Source organism: Humulus lupulus, chromosome 8 (genome assembly GCF_963169125.1).
Source record: "Humulus lupulus chromosome 8, drHumLupu1.1, whole genome shotgun sequence".
NCBI lineage: Eukaryota > Viridiplantae > Streptophyta > Magnoliopsida > Rosales > Cannabaceae > Humulus > Humulus lupulus.
The window spans coordinates 17,350,560-17,377,161 of NC_084800.1; the positions used below are offsets into that span (position 1 = coordinate 17,350,560).

A 26,602-nucleotide genomic window follows, 5' to 3' on the forward strand; every position below is an offset into this window, starting at 1 on the left:
CATCTTTCTAGAACTTGGAGATTTTGACTACTTATAAAAATATTTTAATTAATCAACACACAAAATTTATATAGAAATGTTACAATTTAAGGATATATATATATATAAAAATATATTATGTAATGTCTATATAGCTAATTTTTGGTGGTTGATGAGTCTTGAGTGTGTGTGAATAGTGTGGGATTCTAGTCTTCATTACACACAAACATATATATTTATATATATATATAGGTGGGTGTATGTGTGAGGAGTGACCCTAGGGTTCCTAATGTAATAAAGTATATTAAAAAAAATGTTGGCTGATTTTATGGATATTGGATTCAAGTGCTACAGTACTGCTGCTAGCTTTATGTAATGTCAAATAACAATTTGGCTACTATTCTTATATTGTTCTATAACAATTAGGCCGCAGAGTTAAAGTACATTGAAATAGTTGCTAAAGACAAAGTATCAAAATTAACTTTTTTCATATTGTTGTACAGATATAACAATATCCTCTTCGATTTGTGGGTAACTTTATATTATAATTTTTGGTCTTGATGATCCTTTTCTTATTATTACAGATAAATCTCATTCTGGTAAAAATGACCATACATACCATTACTTTGGGGGACATAAAATTAAATAAAATTTCTCCCACACCATGAGTTTGCTCCCATTTCATAACTGAGCAAAGCACATGCCCAAAAAGCCACAATGGGACGAAGACCCATGTTTCGCTGTGTTAGGTTTTGGATCACGTTCCATATTCTATGAATTTATTTTTACGTGTTAGATATTTTGAATCTAATAATTATATATATTACGCACGTACAGCATTAACGTATATATTTGATGGGAAGTTTTCCATATCGTAGTTTCCTCTCGTGCATTTTTCTATGTATATATGATGGAAATATTATTATTATTGTTGTTGTTGTTGTTTTCTAGAATTAGTTTCATTTGAAATTATTGAAAATTCAAATTATTCCTTGATGACCCTTTGGATATATAGTCTGTGACTGTGAATGTTATATATATTTTATTTCAGTGTTTTTTTTTTAAGGATGTAACGTGAGTGGAGTAATATATAATTGCGTCTCGAGGATGAGTACTACTGCATATACTTACTTGTACCCACTTAGATGACATACCATGTTCTTTCCAACTCCTCTACAATTGGCTCTATTAGCTAGGTATATAAATCTTTGGAAATATACACACGTATATACGAAACCTATATCCGTCTATAGATATAAAAAAAAAATATACATATATCTCACAGTGGTGTACCATTTTGATGGTCAGTAGGTGTAGGTCACAGACTCATTTTACGTACAGACGTAGTCAAGAATATTATTACCAGCTTGGAAAAAAAATATATAAATATTTTATTTTATTTTTTAAAAATAAACTCGTGGTTCGTCCTACTCGACATATTGTCATTACATTAATTTGCTATATAGTGGGACCGAATGTGAAATAAAAAGGAAACTAATCCACCCATTTGTCAATTATTAGTATAATTTCACGAGATTTTACATATCATAAGAATATTGCCTTTTTATTTGTTATTATTTATTTTTTAAAGGGAAGTATTGTTTTAGCTAGGCTACTACATGGTGGTACACATCTTTATTAGTGTGGTATCCATTTTTATTAGTGTAAGTTGATGAGAAACAGCACTAATAATCAAACTCTAATAGAGTTTTCATTTAATTGTGTGTGATTGGATTATGTAAATAAAAATAAAAATTAAATGGTGATTTATTATAAATTAAAGAAATGGATGTTGAATGTTTGTATTAAATATTTAAGTGAAACATTATTATTTCATCGTACAACATGTCTTAAATAACGTCTCTCGACTCTACATATGAAACCAACTCAATTGCTCTGGCACTTTTGTCTGGTAAGGATATAAGTACGTACGAGGGAACACGTATGCATTAATTTATTTATATAGTTTGTAGTTTGTACTGTATAATGTAAATATATATTGCATGTAATATATATATAAATTAAACTTAAATTATACAAAAATAAAAATAGAGGATCGAAAGTATAGAACTTGTATCGGAGTTAATATTCGGGTTGGTCATGAGGCCAAAAGCAGTCTCTAAGTTAAACCAAAACACAGCTTGTTGGAAAGTTAAAGGCTGTACATAGTGTTATTTAATTACAAGTAGGAAGGTGGAATATCCTTTCAACAAATTGAGTCAATCAATATAAAACTTTGTTTTTCAACAAACAAAAAAAAGTGAAAGTTATTATAATAATGATAAAAGAAAGAACATCGTCAACAACTATTATTGCTTAAGAGAATATTTATTGTATCGATTTGATTTGTGACCAAGGGATATGATTCCTTTCAAATGGGAAAAAAATGTTTAGGACCAAACATAAATTATTGTCATAAATTGGAGCCTGGTATCTAGTACCAAATGCTAATATTATACCACGCTTATTTTTAAAACCATAATAACGATACATATAGATGAGTACTGTGGACCACGAGTTATAACAATTTGGTAATTATATGCACGCATGTATGATTGCACTATTTTTTTCGCTAGAGCATTGCCGCCTTCTAATATTTAATATATCTAAACGTTTTTATGGCGTTTTTTTCCACAAAATGTAGTAATGAAAAAGCAGCTTTTTGTGATATATAATATACATGATTTTTTTGTAATTATTGTGCAATCAAAGAGTATTTAATATGTAACCATTAGGAAGGTTTCATTTTGTAAAGGCAAAGCATACTCATATATAATTATGGAACCAAATTTTCTATCCCACTTACATGTCTCAATTCATGTCACAACCACTTATATATAGACAACTCAATTAAAATACCACATATACATTTAACAAATTTTTTATTAACTCATATACTTTTAACACCACCGTTAGTGCAAGAGGACTTCTTTGCAATTAATGACCTCTTTTATGCAGTCCCATACGAAAAAAATAAAAAATTATTTGCAATCTCTTCTAAATGCCACATTCTCTCTCCTGTCTCTTCCCAAATTTCTCTGCTAATTTTCTCCACTTTCATATTTATATATAATATACATATATATATATTACAATATATATATCAAATAAAATTCATTCAATAAAAGAAAATAGGACTATGAACCAACAAAAATTTATTATACCGAAAATTTTAAACGTGGACTAAAATTTTTACTAAACCAAATCAAAGGAGAGGAGCCTCAAACAAAGGAAAGTTCCAACAAGGACAACAAACACAAAATAAAGAATCACCATAGATAACTTAAAAAAAAAATCATCATAGATTTTAATAATCAATCGCCAAACTAACAAAAACAGAGAAAAATTTATATTAAAACAAAAAACTCTTTATGTTTGGCCAAGATCACAAAGAGTTTATAATATAAAGTCTCAAACCATATATCAAAATGCAAATTATTCATTATCACTGTGGTGATTTTTGAAAATAATTGCCAATAAATCTTTGAAATGTAGTAGGAGTTGATATAGCCTGTAAAAAAGAAAAATTACAGTAAATATCATCATATTTAATAAAATTATGTCTCCAAACAATATATGGATACATACACAATTAATTACTTGTTGCAATAGTTCAGTCATATTTGTATTCTCATTTAGATCTTCATAACCATCATAATTATGAGTATATGGTGGAATATGAAATTAAGATTTTAAATACATTATTATAGAAAATAAGTTTGATAAATAAAGCATAGAATAAATGACAGATGTGACAATATAAATACTTCTTTCTGATGCAAGGAAGCTATATTTGCTGATGAAGATGACATATTCTCTTGAAAATAATTAGAAGACAAAAACGGTATTCCACTTCCATTATTGATTTGATCATTTGCTTTTTGTTCATGAAAATCCTATAGCACATCAAAATACGGTTAGAAGAGAGACTATGAAAACAATTATAAATGACAATATTTAAAACTAAGTGAACATTACCTGTTGTGATGGAGAATCTTCCTTAACCATCTTTTTCTTATTTTTGGCTCTCTCAAGTGCACCTTTAATTCTTCTAGATCCACCATGAGCTTTTCTTTTAGTCTTAAACCCTTTAATTTGATCACTTATTCCATTATTGTTCTTGTTTTCAATATCATTATGTCTGGTAGTAGAAGTTGAAATCTCTTTCCCTTGAGCTCTATCATTTGCATCCAAATCTACAAAAATCTTACTAAACGCAGAAACAACAATTTTGTATGCTTTCTCATCTTCAGCGGCTTTTGTTGCTAGCTGAGTTTGCATTCTACAAACTTCTTTGTAACGTTTTGCCATTTTTGCTTTTGCATCTTCAACAGACACACTCTTGCTCTGCATAATTGAAGAAATTCCAGTTTTTGAATGCATTGTCCATCTTTTTAAAATATATTGAGAAGGAATTTTTGTGACATTCCTATATGAATATACCTTCAAAATATGTGCACATAAAATTCCTGCAAAATCAAATTTCTTACAACCACATGTCACTGTATCATTAGAAGAATCATATGTAACAATATGCTCATAAACCTTTCCATGAGGGGTCACTGTATACTCTGACACTATTCCATTCTCACTTTTAATGTTCATAGCACAATCATAAGCCTTGCAAAATTCTTTCTCAAACATTCTGAATACAGCTGGAGTGTAAACAATTGATGTATGCTTCAAAATTTCTATTGGCAAAGACAATGACAATGAAGTTTGAGTTGCTTTAAAATCAGCCTTCAACTCATCATACCGATGATCCTCAACTAATCTTTGAAAATGCTGAAAAAATCTTGGTATTTCATGCTTGTAGCTAACATAATTCTTAATTACATTATTCATACTTTCACTCCGCTGAGTAGTTGTCATGTCTGCACAAAATGTCTCTCTTCCATATACCAATGCCCATTTTTCCTTCAAATTGAACATTTTTTTTAGCCACTTATTGTCTCTAAGATCATATTTCTCAAGCATACTATTCCAAGCTTCAATAAAAACATCCTTCTCATCATAATCATAAATACAACTACTAAAATCCTTTGTGAATTCTCTAAAATTTTGAAAAACCCCACTAAGATTTTTTGCAGCATTCTGATATATGTGCCAAATGCATAAACGGTGAGTTGTTTCTGGCCATTGAGACTCTAAAGCTTTTTCCATTGCTGCGTCTTGGTCAGTAAGAATAGTCTTTGGCTTTTTTCCTGACATTGTTTTAGCAAAAGTGTCAAATAACCAAGCAAAAGTTTCAGCAGTTTCATCGTATAATAGTGCAGCTCCAAAGATAATAATTTGCTTGTGATGATTCACCCCAAGAAACATTGCGAACGATCGACACTCTTTATTTTTTTTTGTAAGTTGTGTCAAAGGAAACAACATCACCGAAATAGAAATAATATGTCATCATTCTTCCATCTACCCAAAAGATATTGATTATCATATCATCTTCATCAGCTTGCATGGCACTAACAAAAGCAGGGTCTTCTAATTGCATACTTTGAAGATATTCAAGTATACCACCAGTATCTCCTACTCTCATTTGAATTGTTCGTTTACTCTGCAAATAATTTCGACAATCAACAATAGTATATCCAAAGTTCTCGCACCCACCAACTCGCCTAGCCATTAAATCATAACTTGCCTTAGGAGTAATTCCTGAGATGTTAGCTAAATCAATTTCGGCAGCTTGGGCTACAGTCAATCTTCTTTGAGATCTATGTAAATGACTTTTGCTAGGACTTGATGTCACATGTGTATGTTCCATAACAAAATCGACCACACGATATTTACTATTTTGACGAGAATTGATTTTCATTCTTGCCAAACAATCAAATCTCATTTCAGCACGATGAGATTTCACTATAACATCCCGTTTATCTTTTTCTCGATGACCTTCACATGAGCAACAAAATATTCTATCTATTATCCGTCCATCTAAAAAATCTTTATGCATTTTACTCATTCTAATACTAAAACCTATCTTATACGCATATGCATTATAAAAATTATAAGCTTCCTCTTCAGTATTAAACTCCATACCAACCTTTGGTATTGCCTCTTCATCAATTTTAGAATGAAGAGATTTTATATCAACATTTGAAGACAATATCCCATCTTCACTTTCAAAATCTATTTTTCGACGTGATTGTAAATCATTCTCCACCAAATTAGTATTGTCCATCCTCTTCAATAAAAAGACAATAAATTTTATAAATTCATGTAACAAATAAAATATTAGACACTATTTTGATAATTGATAATTTTATTAGAATACACTACATGACTTAACATATATATATATATATATATAAAAGAACAAAAAGGTTTATACAAAAATCTGATCAGAATTTTAATTTATAAAATTTAGCCATCAACTCAATATATAATAATTTTTCAAACATATCTCTCAATTTCAAATATTCATATATAAGTCTATATTGATGTAAAGATTTACCCTTTAATAAAGAATTTTAATAGTATTTAAAAGAAATATAATATGGTTCTTAGCATATGAGTCAAGATTGATTTTTTTTATATATATATATATATATAATAAATAAATCAAATAGAACAAAAAGTAGAGATATATATATATATTACTAATCTTTCACAGTAGGACCATATATGTAGAATTTTGTGAGTGACTATAAGGCAGAGAAATCTGATAGTTTTTATTGATCAAATTAAAAAGAGAAGCTTAATAGGACTAACAATAATAAAAAAAGGAAACGAATTTGAAAGGGTTTTTGTAAATAATAAAAATATTAATAAAGAGAATTAATTGCAAAGAAGTCATCCTGCACTTACAGTGGTGTTAAAAGTATATGAGTTAATAAAAAATCTGTTAAATGTATATGTGGTATTTTAATTGAGTTGTCCACATATAAGTGGTTGGGACATGAATTGGGATAGAAAATTTGGTTCCTATAATTATACTATTTTCGGAATAAAATCCATTAGATATGAAAAACCATTTTTTATTAAAAAAAAAAAAAAAAAAAACAGTTTCCGGCGGCGATGCCATTTTATAAATCTATGCGCATCAAAAAACATTTGTCCATCGACTCGGTGGATCTCCTCTTCTGTGCAAAATTACATCCCAAGATAGTAAATTTCTAAATAAAATAAGAGGCACATATTTATTTATAACTTCTTTTAAAAGTAAGGACACAATATATATATATATGTAAATGAAATGAAATCAGTAGCTGGATTCTTGATTCTAGATGATAAATTATGTATCCTCTGGAGTCTTAAATTCAACTATACATATATCAAGCCTATCAGCATGGTAATATATTCATATATACACAACTATTAATATAATATATATTGGACCACATAGAGAGCTTGCAACTGAAAAAAAAGATGTAAAAGGAGACCCCACATGAAGATATGGGAAGATGAATATCAATCAAATGAGGATTTAATTGGATCCTTTTGATGGTATATTTAACTATTTTATAGATGACCCCACATCCGGTATTATCCACCCACCCACCTGAAATAGTAATCAAGCTCTTACATTTACTATTGATATTAATTATATATATATAAATCTTAATTTGTGTTTGGCTTTGAATGACTTATCCATATGGTTTGACCAGTTGCTGTTTTGGTCCAATATGATTGTGATTTTAGAGTGGATAAAAGTTTATATGTGGGACACAACAGGCGTGCATGTTATGGGAGAGAGACCCGCACATCTAAGCTAAGCTTTATAATGTGTACATTATAGTCTAGAATATGATAATGATTCCCAAATTTATGTACAAACTCCAACTCAATATAGTCTACTAGATACGTTTTTGAGGAGTGTCAAAACTTGCTAATAAAAAAGAGATAGCAGTTCCACATTATTACAACATGGGAACCAACAACATCACCTATTAAGAGAAGAAATCTATACATATATAATATGTAAAATTAATGGCGTGAGGGTTTGAAAAAAATTTCTTCTCAAGAGAGATTGAAGAACACCAACATGTCATTTGAAAAAAATAAAAAAGAAGAAAAAAATAGGGATTTCTCCCATCATAAAATGGGAGAGAATTATATTTTACTTAGAGTGTTGTTATTCGACACCTTAAGGTACTAAACATCACATAAAAGTGACATAATATATGGTTGATTAGCTATTCTTTCACTTAATAGTAAAAAGTTTATATAGTGTACTTCTCCGGCATATAGATATAGAAGCCAATTTGGATGAACTTTTTTAAAAAGTACTATTAATGTTGGAGATACATGTGCGATTATAAATCCAAGAACAGTTTATTTCAGATCTTGATCATAGATTTAATCAAAATTGTTAAACAATTAATTATATCTCTTTTACCAAATAGATTTTGGCTTACAGATTTTTTCGCGAGTGATTTTACTTTATGCCTAAGTATTATAGGTTACATCCTTAATAAGTATTAAAAGTTGCCAAAACTCCTTTTTTCTGTATTATTTATAGAAAAAAGGAAAGAAAAGAATAAAACGAGTTTAAGATCTTTTAAAGGATTACATCAAAGAAAAGCAGAAAAAGATTGGCAGATGGGTAAGAGTACCTTATGTCATCTTTCTGAGACCACATAATTGGAACAAACACTCCAAGTTGAACATCTTCCACTAACTCTCTCATCATATAGTTCGGAAAGAAGGTTATTAATTATTTTATTTTTGGTTTTGCATAATTAAAAAGATGTACATACCTTGCACGTAACAAAAAAATATCAATTTCACAAAGCCTATAGAATCATATGCTGTCGAATTCAATTTATATAAATGTGCCACATTGATGATGATCATGAGTTTCTCACTCCTTGATCTCCCTTTAACTCATTCTTATCCTTGATTCCCACTTCTGCTTATAAATAGGAAAATTCCTATTCTTTCTGTTAGGCACGTCCTCGTAGACTTAATTTGCTTAAATGTACGTATGTGTGTACATATATAGTTATATATTTGTTTATATATAGTTGCTCTTATAAAGAAAAAAATATCAAAAAGAAAGATTCTAGTACTGGTTTCATAACAAGATGATATAAAATAGAACTAACTCTTTTTTATACTCGTCTGAATATTTCAGCTTTGATTAGGTAGTGATTGCTGACTAGAGCTTTTAGATCTCTAAAAGCAATGGGGAAGCATATCCATTTAACTATTTGGTTATGGATTCATAGCGGTTAATGAAGCTTAGGCCCAAATCCAGGAGAAGGCCCACCCTAGCTGCTTCATGCTATATCCATTCTTTACATCAAAATCTGACCCAGCTCAAAAGAGATGGGTCTATGAATAGAGTGGGCTCCAGCATATATGCTCATTCAGTAGAATGTCTATAAATTTTAACAGCCCAAGAGTCAAAACCAAGTAATGGTGGAATAGATGAAAGGCCCATCATGTGTCATTGCTACGAGAGGCCCACGACACTACGATTTCAAAGTCAATAACAATTAATTTTGCATGTATTTTTTTGTTTTTTAATTTATGTATCAGGATAACATTTAAGAAGTAATGATTGTGATTTGGTGATTCATATGTTGTAGCAGTGTAGCTAGTATAACGTATTGTGATTTGGTGATTAGCGGTTGGTTAAGTGTGCTCCTTTTATATTAGGATTAATTAGGTATTTCTTTTATTATATATATATATATTAGTTTAAGAGCGTAGATGTCTAATTGTCTGGTCTAGCATCTTAGCATCTGTACATGTTTTTCTGGAAAAAGCTTTTAAATATATATAAATAAATACTATATACTGTATAGATGAGTTTTGATATCTTGTTCTGAATTTCTTAATTGTTAATATGTTTAGTACAAGCAACAAGCGTTGAAAGTTACATAAGTAGTTTATTTTACTTGATTTAACAAAGCGTTGAGTCAATGTCTCTATTTCTATGTACGTCAAATAACCAAGAAAAAGTAGAGACTTTGCTTCATTGTAGTACTTATGAGGAATATATATAAAAACTATAATCTCATTCTCACGTTGAAATGTAAAAAGTTATAGAGTGATTTTTACGAAGAGAAAGAAACAATAAAAATGAAAAAGGAATTTGTTAACCCAGCTCAATCAATACTGAGCATTTTCACTCTCTCTCTCTCTCTCTCTCTCTATATATATATATATATATGGGGTCGGCAAAATGACCTCTTTTTATAGTGCAATTTGCACTCTGGTCTAATTTCAATAGTTTTTAGTTAAATGACTTCTTTTATTAATGAATTTTTTATATTACCCATTTTACCCTTAAAATAAAATAATAATAAATTAAAACAAAAATCTTAATAATAACTATCATCTTCTTCCTCTCACCCATCCACTCACACCCATCCACAACTACCCACTATCATCCCCCGCCGCCACCACCACCAGCGACCACCGCCCCTACCGCCGGCGAACACTGCTCATCACCGGCTGCCACCATTTCTGCACAAATCCGACCACCACTCATTCAAAAGGTTGGTTTATAAAGTTTTTTTTATTTTTATAAAATATGAGATTTTTGATATTGTTTTTGTAGATTTAAAATGAAAAATGATTGTTTTAGTATGTTGAAAGTATAAGTAAGAATTTAGGTTTATTTCTTGAGTTTTATGGAGGTTAAAGCTTGAAAATCTGAAAAAATTAATGGTGGTTTCAGTTATTTTCGAGATAGAAAAATCAAGAATTTTTTGACAGCTTATCTAATTTTTCGACAAGGAGTCTAAATTTTAGACTAGCAGTCGTATTTTTTCGACCACCTGTCTAAAATTTAGACAAGTAGTCTAATTTTTAGACGGGTTGTCGAATTATCAGACATGATATTTAATTTTCAGACAAGTTGTCTAATTTTTAGACAAATTGTCGAATTTCTAGATTTTTCAACTTGATTTTCATTTTTTTATATAACTTTTTAATCAAAGTAATACCAATAATTTATATTTGTTTATTGTATTATTTTTTTCAGATGTCTTTAAAAAATATTGTAATATTATGTGATGGAATGTGGAAAAAGAATGAGGACTCGTGGAAATGGATTTCAAATGGCTAACGATCAAGATCAAGTTTGGTACAAACTAACCTAACTTATGAGGAGTTAGTTGAACATATTTATGAAGTTACAACTAATTGATCGCAACCTCTTCGATACAGAATTAACTTACAAGATAACGACAATGGTAGAGATTGAACCAATTGCAATAAAAAAAAATAGTAGAGACATTGTTAGTTTCTTTACATGGCAAGAGCGTGATTTGGTTCCATTATGTGTGTGTTTGATCAAGAAGATGGAAAATGTGCTCATTAAGGATAAACTTGTTACTAATATTGATTCTACTACAAATGTTAATTAAGATCCAATAACCTACTTTCAAAATTGTTCTACCCGACAACCATCTTCTCCTTGTAGTATGACAATGTTTATGTATCAAACTCTTATAGTATGACTTGTATTGGATATTTATTAGCAAATGCAATGGAATGGTATTTTATTTATGTATCAAACTCTTATAGTATGACTTGTATTGGATATTTATTAGCAAAGGCAATGGAATGATATTTTGTTTATGTATAAAACTGTTCTGGTATACCACAAACTGTTATAGACTACTTGTGTTGGATGTTTCCGTTTCAGACCTCTTTGTGTTATATTTCGACAGCCTGTCTAAAACTTTCGACAGCTAGTCTCAAATTTTGACAGCCTGTCTAAAACTTTTGACAGCTAGTCTAAAATTTCGACTGCCTGTCTAAAACTTTCGACAGCTAGTCTGAAATTTCGACTGCTTGTCTAAATATTTCGACAGCTAGTCTCAAATTTTGATGGTCTGTCTAAAACTTTCGACAGCTAGTCTAAAATTGCATCTGCCTGTCTAAAAATTTCGACAGCTAGTCTGAAATTTCGACTACTTGTCTAAACATTTTGACAGCTAGTCTAAAATTTTGACTGACTGTCTAAAACTTTCGACAGCTAGTCTCAAATTTCGACAGGTTGTCTAAAATGTTTGAAATGTCTAAAAATGATCCAATAACACAATAAAAGAACATATATCTCAATTAACATTTTATAAAGTGAAATAAAACTTAATCTTTATGAGATTATGATGATTACAGATTGAGTGGTACATATTTCAATCAAACTAATATTGTAATGCCCTGGCTACCCCAGAACAGTTACGGTGATCGGTGAACCGGAAATTTGACCCGCTACCCGAGTCCTTTGGTTAAAAACGTGATCTAAGTATCATTAACAGGTTAAGGTGAAAAACCAGTAAAAAGGAAAGGGCACTTTTCATTAAGTAAATAAACTGCTCATGAGCCTTTTTAAAATGTTTACAAATAGTTCATGTTACAAAAGAGTTGCTACAGTTCCAAATATACAATCCCCGCCGGCCTAATCGGCAAAAATAGGGTAAACCCCTAGTCCCTCTGAGAACTTCCTGACCGTGGCGGTCAAGCGGCCCTGTATGTACATCACATCGCCCAAGCTCTCCACTCAAGGCTGGCCAAGTTTTTCCTTCCCTTTACCTGCACCACATAGCACCCATGAGCCGAGGCCTAGCAAGAAAACATAATAAAACATGATATAATATCGACAACGATCACAATAACCACTCAGGACTATCAGCCCCACAAATAGGTGACAATAGCTAAAAGTCACAGTAATGAGCATCGCTCCCTCTAGCCATGTGACGATAGGGTCACCAGGGCTTAACTGAGAAGTGAATCATACATAAATGTTTAGGACAGGTGTATGGTGAATAGTCACCAACGTAACCTTCCTCCCGACCCTAGAGTCATGCCATGGACAACGTCCCTTGGCCGTGTGACAAACAGTCACCGGGGTCATATACCTTGGCCATAAACATCTGGTCGTAGACCAGGCAAGCGCTTATAAGTTCTTCGACCTTACGGTCGGTGTGGCATTAATGCTTTAGAGCCATTCAATGCATAATTCTCGACCTTAGAGTCGGTCCCTGACTAGTCAGTGTCTCAAATAGGTAATCAGCGTTCAATAGCATTTAATATGCAATCCACGTCCACATATATCAACCAACATGCCTCAAGTATCAAATCACGCATGTCATATACCAATACAGGGTGCAACTGTACTCAAACACTGTTTTCTTACCTCTGGTTCGAGTGAGAATAATTATATGAACGACCCCTGAGAACGATCAACCTTTAAATTCCTCGACGGTCACCTGGTCATAACCAAAATATAGGATTCATCAATAAAAATGATAACCGGGGTTTCCCAAACCAAATCCCAGCCCCCGAGACCTCAAATACTACCCAACCGGGTACTAGGTCCAACCCCGAGGCCTATGGTTTGAATCCCTAAGCTAAAAACCACCTTTTAGCAATTTTGGCCCTATGGGCCGCGGCCCCCAAAAGCCGTGCCGCGACACGCCCCAAACAGAAAGCCCCCCCCCGCCCCTTCTACCAGACGCTCATGGGCCGCGGCACACTAAAGCCGTGCCGCGGCACCCAGCCCAGGAAGCAAGAACACCCAAACTCGAACCAGTTTTCTCCCTGAGCTCCTTCCTCTCAAACCAACCCCTCAAACCAACATAGAACCACCTTCAAACATGTAATTAAAGCCCCAATAACACCCTTAGCTCACTCACATCAAACCCCAATCAAACTAACATCAAAACCGTCTTTGATTCACACTTTCCACAACCAAAACTCATGATCTAAGAACTAAAACGAAAACAGAGTATATGTAAAAACCAGTGGCTAAAAGCTTACCTTAAGCTCAGGTTATGGTGCTCTTCAACAATGAAACACTCTCCCAAGGTACCAAGGCTTGGCTTCCAAGCTCAAATCCTCAACAAGCCCACAAAATCTCACAAGGAAGATGAAGGAAAAGAAGGTACGGGAAGGGAAAGAAATCACCTCTGTTTTACTCTGTTTTATTCTACAACCTTCAAGTCACTTAGTCATATAGATCCTCCCCTAAAAAGACCAAAATACCCCTATGTCATCTTAAGCCTCCAAAGCCTCCCTAAGGGCGAAATTGGTACATTCCGCTAAACCCGTTAATTATAACTAACACTCCCCATTTCCCGCTAATCTCAAAATCCTCAAACACCAATATTTCATAACCCGTTACCCTAAAATCCCCGGTAACGCTATAACCTTTAAATTCACCCCGAGACTCACCCCGAGCCCCGAGCTCAAACCTGTTATGACCAAACCGATAAATCATGTTTAAAGATCGTCTCATGTCGGAATTCTCGAACCAATCCACATTATAATGTGGTCTCACAACATATCATTAACATACAACAAATATTCAATTATACCCTCAACGGGCCAAATTACCATAATACCCCTGTAAACAAATGTGGACTCACAAACATGCATTTAACATCATATGATAATATAATTCTCATAAACATGCATAAACACATTTAATGGCATAATTAAACAGTTATGGCCCTCCCGGCCTACTAATCCGGCCATTAACCATAATAGGGAATCCGGGGCATTACAAATATGATGATCAAAGATTGAGTGGTAGATAATCTATTGAGGTACTATTATGATGATTATGTTTATAGTATAAGAACAACACTTTATCATGTAGAATTAGATCTTAATTAATTATATCTTTTTGACAATTAGTCGAGAGTTTCGAAAACTTGTCTAAAAATTTATAAAGTTAAACAAAACTTAATCTTTATGAGATTATGATGATTACAGATTGAGTGATACATATTTCAATCAAACTACTATGATGATCAAGGATTGAGTGGTAGATAATCTATTGAGGTACTATTATGATGATTATGTTTATAGTATAAGAACAACACTTTCTCATGTAGGTTATTGGATCTTAATTAACATTTGTAGTAGAATCAATATTAGTAACAAGTTTATTCTTAATGAGCAAATTTTCCATCTTCTTGATCAAACCCACACATAATGGAACCAAATCACGCTCTTGCCATGTAAAGAAACTAACAATGTCTCTACTATTTTTTATTGTAATTGGTTCAATCTCCACCATTGTCGTTATCGTGTAAGTTAATTCTATGTCGAAGAGGTTGCGATCGATTTCTGTAACTTCATAAATATGTTCAACTAACTCCTCATAAGTTAGGTTAGTTTGTACCAAACTTGATCTTAATTGTGAGCCATTTGAAATCCATTTCCACGAGTTCTCATTCTTTTTCCACATTCCATCACATAATATTACAATATTTTTGAAAGACATCTGAAAAAAATAATACAATAAACAAATATAAATTATTGGTATTACTTTGATTAAAAAGTTATATAAAAAAATGAAAATCAAGTTGAAACATCTAGAAATTCGACAACCTGTCTGAAAATTAGACAACCTGTCTGAAAATTAAATATCATGTCTGATAATTCGACAACCCGTCTAAAAATTAGACTACATGTCTAAATTTTAGATAGGTGGTCAAAAAAATACGACAACTGGTTTAAAATTTAGACAATTGGTCTAAAATTTAGACTCCTTGTCGAAAAATTAGACAAGCTGTCAAAAAATTATGGATTTCTTTATCTCGAAAATAACCGAAACCTCCATTAATTTTTTCAGATTTTCAAGCTTTAACCTCCATAAAACTCCAGAAATAAACCTAAATTCTTACTTATACTTTCAACATACTAAAACAATCATTTTGCATTTTAAATCTACAAAAACAATATCAAAAATCTCATATTTTATAAAAATAAAAAAAGCTTTATAAACTAACCTTTTGAATGAGTGGTGGCCGGATTTGTGGAGAAATGGTGGCAGCCGGTGATGAGCAGTGTTCGCCGGCGGTAGGGGGCGGTGGTCGCCGATGGTGGTGGTGGTGGCGGCGGCGGCGGGGGATGATAGTGGGTGGTTGTGGATGGGCGTGGGTGGATGGGTGAGAGGAGGAAGATGATTGTTATTAGAGTTTTTAATTTTAATTTATTATTATTTTATTTTAAGGGTAAGATGGGTAATAGAAAAAATTCATTAATAAAAGAGGCCATTTAGCTCAAATGTTTTGAAAGTAGGTTATTGTACAAAATGCACTATAAAAGGGGTGTATTTCCACCAATTTCTATATTAATATATATATATGCTTAAAGAAGAAAAGTAATTTACAAGCTACTACCAATAGGAGCTTGGCGCGTGGTAGAGTTTATTACAAAAAGATGGATAACAACCTATAAGAAATTGTACAGCAATACTTAGATAATATTATCGAATATACAGCCTTATACTTACACGTGTAGCATTTCTAATTACAAAATTAATTGACTACATACAATTATTTCTTAACTCCACCCCTCAAGCGAAAGGGGGAGTCCATCACACCGGGCTTGCTGACTAAAAATTAGAACTTGGATTGTGACAGTCCTTTAGTTAAACAATCACTTACTTGTTCTTCAGAGGGAACATAACAAATTTCCAATTGCCTCTGCAAAACTTTGTCTCTCACAAAATGCACATCAAGTTCAATGTGCTTTGTTCTTGCATGATAAACTAGATTAGCATCTAGAGCACTTACACTCATATTGTCACACCATATAATTAGTGTCGTGAGTTGTTGAACCCTCATTTCTTGTAATAACGCCTACAACCAAGATAGCTCAGCAAATAACTGTGTCAGTGATCTATATTCAGATTCAATGATTGATCTTGCGACCACGGACTGCTTCTTGGATGACCAGGAAACTAAAGAATTTCCAAGAAATACACAGTAGCCACCTACTAATCTTCTGTCGTTTGGGCAGCATGCCCAGTCGGCATCCGAGTATCCCACAAGTGTTAGTTGATCACTGGGCTTATAGCCCTAAATAGAAGAGTGACAATTGTAAAAGTCACTAAAGTGGGTTCCGCTCCCTTTACAAATAAGTGATCACGTCACTAGCTTAAACAGAATAAGTGATAGATAAGTAAGTCACCAATGCAAACCAATCAAGTGACCATAGAGTCAATACTGTGGGATTTCGTTCCCTCTAGCCATGTGACGATACGGTCACTTGGGCCTTCTGACCCCGGCTCTGAGTAACTAGTCATAGAACTAGGCAAGCCACCAGTGTAAACCAAGAGATTGACCATAGAGTCACAACTGTGGGTTCCGTTCCCTTAGCCATGTGATGATAGGGTCACCTGGACCTGCTGGCCCTGGCTCGGAGTAACTAGTTATAGAACTAGGCAAGAGGGAGTGACCATAGGGTCACAACTGTGGGTACCGCTCCCTTAGCCATGTGACGATAAGGTCACCTGGGCCTTTAGCCCTGGCTCTGAGTAACTAGTTATAGAACTAGGCAAGCGCTTATAATTTTCATTGAACTTAGGGTCGATCCAGCATTAATACTCTATATGAGTCATTCAATGCCGATGTCGATTAGATCTAATCTTTTATCGGCTCTGCGTTCATGACGCTTATGCCACTTCTGACTCTTAGGTTAGAAACACACGACCAGTGTCGATTCTGACTAGTAAGTCAGTGCCACGTACAAGTAAGCAATGCTACCAAGCATATATCATATGTCAAATATCTTAATATAGGGCATTCAACATGCTTACTTAAGAATTACTAGCATAATTAGGATCATGCACAAACACAGAGACTCAAGCTCTGATCAATCTCATATTTAACATTCATGGCATGCCCTAACCACATGTTCGTCGTGCATCACATTTAAACACTCGACATGCCTCAATAATAACCATGCATGTCATATACATAAGGTGAAGTTTTCTTACCTTTGGTCCAAGCACAGGTTGCCAATAAACGAGCCACAAGCACGATCCTGATTCCAAGCCCCTAGTGATAACCTAGTCACAACCATAATATAAAACCTCATCAAAAACTATAAATAAATACTTCCAAACCCAACCCAAGCCTCCAGGACATCGAATCCCACTCAAACAGGTAGTAGGATCGATCTCAGACCCTTAGAGTTAAGTTCCCATGACAAAAACACAATTTTGGCAACTTTTTCCCTTAAGTGTTGCGGCCCACCACACACCATATGCTGCGGCCCGCCCCCCAGATAAAGTCTACCTCCCTCATCAACAAGCTTGGGCCGCGACGCCCTTGAACAAGGACGTGGCCCAACCTCGAACCAGCCATTTCTCCTTGTTTTTAACATTTTAAAACCTACCCAAACATATCCAAACTCAAGAATCAAAGTTCTCAAACATCCTCATGATCCAAAACCAACAAAACCCAAGCCTCAATTCAATCAAAAACTCATCAAAACATAAAATCCAATTCAAGCTTAAAAACTTAGAACTTAAAACTTGGATTACCTCTGCTTGAGTTGTTCCCAACTAAATCCTCCGGCTAATAAACTTCTAATCTTCCCTAGAATCCCTATGCCTCGATCCTCGCTTGAATCCGAGTCCTAGAACTTAAGTTTCCTTCGAAAATGCGATCGGGAGACAAAAATGGAACTTTGAAGGAGAGAGAACGTTCTGAACATTCTTTTTATTTCTTAACAGGTTACTTTAAGCTTAAGTAGCCTCAAACAAATTCTAATGCTCGGGGTCCCGAAAACGTCCCCGGGGGCAAAATAGTCAAAACCTCCTGAATTTCTCCCTGATCTTACTAACTCCCAATTTATCATCAAATTCTTATTCCTATTACCCAATAACTCGGTAATGTTAAATACCCCTTGACTCACTCCGAGTCAAGCATAAATCTCTTTGTGACTCTCCCACTAGCTTACCTCCTAGGATCGTCTTGTGCTGAGTAACCCTAGCATAACCAAATAATATTGAAGCACCACACACATATCACATATTTGCCAAATATGCCTGAAATGGCCAAAATATGAAAATCACCCAATTAATCGAAAATGGGTTCACATGTATATTTAATACACCTAAACATGCATATTATCATTTAATAACATAATAAATCAATTATGGCTCTTCCGGCCTCCTAATCAAGGTCCTAAACCTTATTAGGAAATTTAGGACATTACATCTAGACACATAGATCCGACCATGAGGAGACAAACATTTAAAACCTTTTTGATGCTCGCTAGGACCTAAGTTGACACATTTCATAGAGTGAAATTGTAACGCCCCACGTCACTATGGCTGCTTCCATGAATGACGATTGGCCCTACAAACCAACACGAATCTTTCCAGCGTGCTTTGTCCTCACTCGCACGCTTCCTGGGAAAACTTCCCAAGAGGTCACCCATCTTGAGATTACTCCAGTTCAAGCATGCTTAACTTTGGAATTCTCAAGTGATGGGCTACTGAAAAGAACATGCATCTTGTTGATATAGGTAGTACCTATCAATCAATTTAAGCTTTCTTCAACTATGTTGTCCCATACCTACACAGTCTTAGAATCACCACACTAGACCTTCCCCAGGCGGTGTGGGATTGCACAGCTTTACCCGGTCTTTCCCTTTACGGATCACGGGATTCTGACTATCACAATCACCCCCCCCCTTACGGGCCCGACGTCCCCGTCGGACACACTTCTGGCTGGGTCAAGGCTCTGATACCATTTTTAATGCCCCACGTCACTATGGCGGCTTCCTGGAATGACGACTGGCCCTACAAACCAACACGAGTCTTTCCAGCGTGCTTTTTCCTCACTCACACGCTTCCTGGGAAAACTTCCCAGGAGGTCACCCATCTTGAGATTACTCCAGGTCAAGCACGCTTAACGTTGGAGTTCTCAAGTGATGGGCTATCGAAAAGAAGATGCATCTTGTAGATATAGGTACTACTTGTAATGCCCCAAATTTCCTAATAAGGTTTAGGACCTTGATTAGGAGGCCGGGAGGGCCATAATTGATTTATTATGGTATTTAATGATTATATGCATGTTTATGTGAATTATATTATTATATGATGGTAAATGCATGCATATGGGAGTATTTATAATTATAAGGGTATTTTGGTAATTTGGCCGCTGTGGGTGTAATTGTGTATTTTGGGTGCATGGTTGTGATTAATTAATATAGCCACATTATAAGGTGGATTGGTTCGAGCTATTCGGCATGAGACGATCATGAGATGTAAGTGTTCGGTCTAGTCATAATGAGTTTAAGTTCGGGGCTCGGGGTGAGTCTCGGGGTCATTTTGATGACTAGAACATTATCGGGAATAAAAGGGTAATGGGATATGATTTATTGGTATTTGAGATTATTGAGAATAGCGGGAATTAGAGAGCGTTAATTATAATTAACGAGATTGGCGAGAAAGGACGGTTTTACCCTTGGGAGTGTTTAGGAGCCTTTATTTGACCTAGGGGCAAAATAGTCTTTTCACCCCTAAGTTATATATCAGCCTTTGGGAGTGTTTAGAAGGCTGTAGAAGTGTAAAAAAACAGAGCCCTTATCTCCTTCTCACCCGTGCATCATCTCCTCTTCTTACCCTTGGAGGTTTTTGGTCCCAAATTGAAGAAGCAAGCTAGGGAGTCAAAGCTTGGGGATTATAGATTGAGTTCATCCATTGGGAAGGATTCAAATCAGCTTAAGGTAAGGAATTGAACCTGAGTTTAAGCCATACTCTGTTTTTTAATTAAGTTTTAGTTGGTGAGTTATTGATGGTAAATAGTTGGAATTAATGGAAGTTTAGTTGATGTTTAACTTGGGTTTTGATGTGGGTGAGTTGTTGATAATGTTTAGTGGTTGAATTGGATGTTAGGTTGAGGTTTGGAACTGGTTTGAAGGGTTGGTTCCGAGGGAAAACACAGGGGGAAGCAAGCTGGTGCTTGCTGGTTTTGGTAATGGGTCGCGGCACGGCTATGGTGAGTCGCGGCCTACGTGCGTTTTTGTGAGGGGATTGGCTATGTCAAGAGGGTGAGCCACGGCATGGCTCTGGTGAGCCGCGGCCCATCAGGGCAATTTTGGCCATAATTGTGTTTTTAGCTTGGGGATTCAAGCCATAGACCTCGGGGTTGATCCTACTACCCGGTTAAGTGTGGATTGATGTCCCGGAGGCTAGATATTGGTTTGGGAACTTGTATTGATTATTTTTATTGATGATATTCTATATTTGGTTATGACTAGGTGACCACTAAAGGACTAAAAGTTGATCGTTCTCAAGGGTCGTTCTTTTAATCATTCTAGCTCGACTCTGAGGTAAGAAAACTGCACCCTGTGTATATGTGACATGCATGACTATTATTGGTGCATGTTGGATTGTTAAATGTAATGCATATGATGCATGAGAAACATGTGATTAGGACATGCTTTATATACTGAGTATGATATCGTTCAGAGCTTGAGCCTCTGTGTTCGTGCATAGTCCTAATTGTACTAGTACTTGTTAAGTAGGCATGCTGAATACCTTGTTATGGATATTGGATATGTGATATATGTTGGGTGGCATGGCTTACTTGTGTGTGGCACTGACTTACTAGTCAGAATCGGCAATGGTGTTAAATCCATCTGTGAAGCTGTGATTTACTAGTCAAGTTCACAATGGGTTGAACACTGGTCGTGTTTTACTGACCTAAGGGTCAGAAATGGCATAGCGTCATGAACGCCGAACCAAATGAAGATTAGATCTAATCGATATCAGCAAGAATGACTCATATGGGGTATTAACGCTGGACCGACCAGAAGGTCGACGAAACTTATAAGCGCTTGTCTAGTCTGAGACTAGTTATTCAGAGCCAGGGCATATGGCCCCGGTGACTGTCTGTCACATGGCTGGGGAACGCTGTTCCATAGTTACGACTCTAGAGTTGGGAGGAAGGTTATGTTGGTGACTAATCACCATGCACCTATCCTGTTGAAGCTAGTGAGATGTTCACTTATTTATTAAGCCTTGGTGATCCTATCATCACATGGCTAAAGGGTGATGTTCCCATATTTGTGACTTTTGATATCTGTTAAGCCCTGGTGATCCTGTCATCACATGGCTAAAGGGTGTTGTTGTAATGCCCCAGATTCCCTATTATGGTTAATGGCTGGGTTACTAGGCCGGGAGGGCCATAACTGTTTAATTACGCCATTAAATGTGTTTATGCGTGTATATGTGAATTATATTATGATATGATGTTATATGCGTGCATGTGGGTCCACATTTAAATAATTATGCTAATCTAATAATTTGGCCCATTGAGGGTAAATTTGTGTATTTGGGTGCATAACTTGATTTGTGAATGAGATCCCATTATTATGGAGATATATTCGAGCTATTCGGCGTGAGACAGTCATATATGATGGATTAGCGGTTTTGTCATAACGGGGTCAATTTTGGGGTAATAGAAATGTTTATTTGATGAAAAATTGGGAATATCTGAGATCAGGGTGAAATTTTGGAGGTTTTGACTATTATGTCCCCGGGGGTGCTTTTGGGACCCCGAGCACTAGGTTTTATTTGAGGTTACTTAAGCTTGAAGTAGCTATCAGATAGAACGTACGATTAGAAAACCTCTCGTTCTCCCTTTCGATAGTTCGTTTTACCGTTTGAGCATTTTCGAAGATATCTCGAGTTCGAGAAGTCAGAATCAAGCGAGGATTGAGGCATAGCGATCCTAGGAAAGATTAGAAGCTTCTTAACCGAAGGATTTGACGGAAAACAACCCAATCCAAGGTAACCAAGGTTTAAGTTTTGAGTTTTCCGAGTTTCTAAGCTTTGAATTGATTTTGTGAATTGTTGAGTTTCCGATTCGTTTGAACCTTGGGTTTTGAGGGTTTTGATGCATGGGGAAGCTTGGAAACTTTGTTTTGATGATTGGGGAATGTTTAGGTATGATTTTGGAAGCTTTGGAGTGATAAAATCACGTTTGGGAATGGCCCAGGGTGGAGAGCCGCGGCCCTGTTCTTGAGGCGCCGCGGCCCTTCTTTGAAGAAGCAGGTGGAGGCTTTGTGCTTGCTGGGCGTCGCGGCCCTTGATGGAGGGCGCCGCGGCCCTTGCCTCTGGGAACCCTGGGGGCCGCGGCCCAAGGTGCTAGGGCCGCAGCCCTTGCCCTGTTTTCGCCCCGTTTGCTCGTTTTGACCCCGGAAACTTAATTTTAGGCCTCGGGAGTGTTCCTACTACTTGGAATAGTTGGGATTGATCTTCTGGAGGCTAGATACTGGTGTGGGAACCTATGTTGATCATTATTATTAATGATGTCTCATGTTTGGTTTTAATTAGGTGACCGCTAAAGGATTAAAGGTTGATCGTTCTCACGGGCCGTTCTTTTAATCTTTCTAGCTCGAATCTGAGGTAAGAAAACAGTGTATGAATACAGTTGCACCCTGTGTAGGTATATGACATGCATGTTTTGATATTGATGCATGTTGGTTGATATATATGGACGTGGATTGCATATTAAATGCTGGTGTACGCTGATTACCTGTTTAAGACAATGACTGGTCAGGGACCAACTCTAAAGTCGATGATCACGCATTGAATGGCTCTATGGCATTAATGTGGGACCGACCCTAAGGTCGAAGAACTTATAAGCGCTTGCCTGGTCTACGACCAGATGACTATAGCCAAGGTATATGACCCCGGTGACCGTTTGTCACGTGGCTAAGGGACGTTGTCCGTAGTTTCGACTCTAGAGTCGTGAGGAAGGTTATGTTGGTGACCAATCACCATGCACCTGTCCTGAGCAAACTCATGAATGAGACACTTATCGATTAAGCCCTGGTGACCCTATCGTCACATGGCTAAAGAGAGCGATGCTCATTATTGTGACTTTTGGCTATTGTCACCTATTTGTTGGATTGATAGTCCTGAATGGTTATTATGATCGTTGTTGATATTATATCATGCTTTGTTGTGTTTTCTTGCTGGGTCTTGGCTCATGGGTGCTATGTGGTGCAGGTAAAGGGAAGGAAAAGCTTAACCAACCCTGAGTGGAGAGCTTGGGTGAAGTGATGTACATACAGGGCCGCTTGACCGCCACGGTCAAGGAGTTCTTAGAGGGACTAGAGGTTTACCCTATTTTCGCCGCTTAGGCCGGCGGAGTTTGTAAATTTGGAACTATAGCGTCTCTTTTGTATTACGAACTACTTGTAAACATTTTGAAAGGCTCATGAGCAGTTTGTTTACCTAATGAAATGTACCCTTTCCTTTTTATTGGTTTTTCACCTTAGCCTGATAATAACACTTAGATCACGTTTTTAACCAAAGGACTCGGATAGCGGGTCAAATTTCCGGTTCACCGTAACTGTTCTGGGGTAACCAGGGCGTTACAGTTGTCCCCATATTTGTGACTTTTGTGATAGTCACCTATTTGTTTGGACTGTTGGTCCTGAATAAGTAATACAATCTCTATTGATATTATATTATGTTATATTGTGTTTTCTTGCCGGGCTTCGGCTCACGGGTGCTATGTGGTGCAGGTAAAGGCAAAAGAAAGCTGGACCATCCTTAAGTTGGAGAGCTTAGGTGATGAGGTGTACATATGCAGCTGCTCGTCCACCACAGCCGAGGTTGAGAAGGAACAAGGGTTAAACCTTTTTTTAACGCATAGAACGACCTGTTGTAAATATCTTTTTGTAGTAGACTATGAAATTATTTTTGGGATCCCAATGTATATATTAAACATTTTAGTGAAATGTTACATCTTATCCAAAGTTTTTAATCCCTAAACCGCTAATCACACTTAGTTACATGATTTTGGCCAAATAACGCGATTAGCGAGTTTAGCACTATTTGCAAGGCACACCGTAACGGTCCCTGGAGTTGGGGTGTTACACTACCCATCCATCCATTTAAGTCATCTTCAACTGTGTAGTCCCATACCTACACAGTCTTAGAATCATCACACTTGACCTTCCCCAGGCGGTGTGGGATTGCACAACTTTACCCGGTTTTTCCCCTTACGGATCACGGGATTCTGATTGTCACAGAAACTGAAATTTATGTGTTTGATATGGGCGAAGACAAGGAAAACAGGTACTGCCAAAGGTCCTAAGAGCTTTATAATATGGTTTCTTTGAATACAAACATTCAAACGGTGATAGACCACCAAGTACCTGAGTGGGTAATTGGTTAATGAGAAACACAACATTTTGGAAGGCATCAGTCTAATATTTCTGAGGCATTGCTGCTTGATCTAAGAGCGTTATACCCATTTCGACAATATGCTTATATTTATGTTCTGCTCTCCCATTCTGAGCAGAAGTATGGTGACAAAGGTGTTGAAATCTATTCCACACTGTATAGCCAGATTAGAAAATGTCCTATACTCTCCTCCCTAGTCAGTTCTAAGGGCCTTAATTTTATGTTTGAGAGGAAACAACCAGGTATATCGGCTAAAATCGTCAACAAAATGAATGTAAAAACTGCAATTGGTATGTGATATTGTAGGTGTCGTTCCCTAAAGGTCAAAATGAATTAATTATAAAACATGAGAAACTCTACTAGTCGACTGAGTAAAAGGAAGTGAATGAGACTTGCCAAATTGGCATGCATCACATAATAGTATTTTTTTTCATTAGATTTAGTTTTACATTTGTCAGTTTAAGCACTTGATTCATTACAAGACTAGATGGGTGTCCAAGTCTTCTATGCCATATGTTAACTTGACTCACACTGGATGGCTGTTTATTGGAATGCAACTAAGAAGTGACACCAGTAATGCACATCGACTTTGATTTCTGACTTGTAGTCTTTCCATTCACCAACAAGGAAGTGTCCAATTGATACAACCCCTCCTTAAGAGTTCCGCGCAGAACCACCCTACTGGTTTGTCGTTCCTTCACACAACAAAAATCACAGAAAAATTCAATAGAGACATCATTATCGGTAGTGAGTTGAGAATCATTGTCAAGTTCTTAGCAATTTGAGGTACATGTAGTAAATTATTCAAAATCAGAGGAGATGAATTATTAGAATTTAAGCTACTAATAGAGGATGTGTGGGATAGTGTATTGGTACCCATTCTACTTAGATGACTGTCAAATCGTAAGAGTAGTGTAGCGTCCCAAATTTGCTAATAAGGTTTAGGATCTTGATTAGTGTGCCTGGAGGGCAATAATTGATTTAATTATGATATTATGTGGATTTGGTAATTATGTGATTGGACATGCATGATTGTGTGTATTAATATGCATGTGGGCCCATTTCCGTGAATAAAGGTGTGTTTGTAATTTTGGCCCATTGGGGGGCATAAATGTAAGTATGCATGTGTTGTGAGTGAGACCCTAGTGTTATGGGGATATATCTGAGATGTGTGATCCGAGACGATCCTAGGGAGCTCTTTGGCTAGAAAGTCACAACGGGGTTGAATACCCGACTCGGGGCGAGTCAAGGGGTATTTCAGACATTAGACGTTTTATGGGGTTATCGAGTTATGGAAATAAATATTTAGAGATATATTTGAAGATAGAATGTTTAGGAAGGAATATCAGGAATATTTATCATTTTGCCCTCAGGGACTTAACGGGATTTGGTAAAAGACTAATTGCCCTTGGGGTTACTTAGGGGTAAAGGATAGGCTTAAGGGGCAAAATGGTAAATTGGCTTTAGGAATGGATAAACTTGGCTGAGGAGAAGTCATCCAAGTTTTCCTCCCTTAGACATATGCTGGAATCATCTTTGGAAGCTCTAGAGGAAAGGAAAAGCTAAGAGAAGAAGAGGAGGAAGAAAGCTGATTTTCTTGGAAGCAAAGGAGGAATTCTAAGCTAGACTTTGGGGGCTAGAAGCTGGAACTTAGAGGACTAATTCAGGGATTTAAGAAAGCTCAAAGGTAAGTTTTAAACTTGATGAACA

The 26,602-nt window shown here is 35.7% G+C and overlaps 2 protein-coding genes across 2 annotated transcripts; both read right to left on the reverse strand.

Moving 5' to 3' along the window:
* Positions 1–3,664: 3,664 nt before the first annotated feature.
* On the reverse strand, positions 3,665–5,301 carry LOC133795084 (protein FAR1-RELATED SEQUENCE 5-like). The gene is made up of 2 exons (XM_062232535.1): positions 3,958–5,301; positions 3,665–3,875 (listed from the first exon to the last, which is right to left on the reverse strand). Exons 1-2 carry the CDS (start codon positions 5,299–5,301, stop codon positions 3,684–3,686), a joined length of 1,536 nt encoding a protein of 511 aa, XP_062088519.1. The 3' UTR covers positions 3,665–3,683.
* Positions 5,302–5,320: 19 nt separating this feature from the next.
* Positions 5,321–6,160, reverse strand: LOC133795085 (protein FAR1-RELATED SEQUENCE 5-like). The gene has a single exon (XM_062232536.1). It carries the CDS (start codon positions 6,158–6,160, stop codon positions 5,321–5,323), a length of 840 nt encoding a protein of 279 aa, XP_062088520.1.
* Between the last annotated feature and the right edge of the window lie 20,442 nt (positions 6,161–26,602).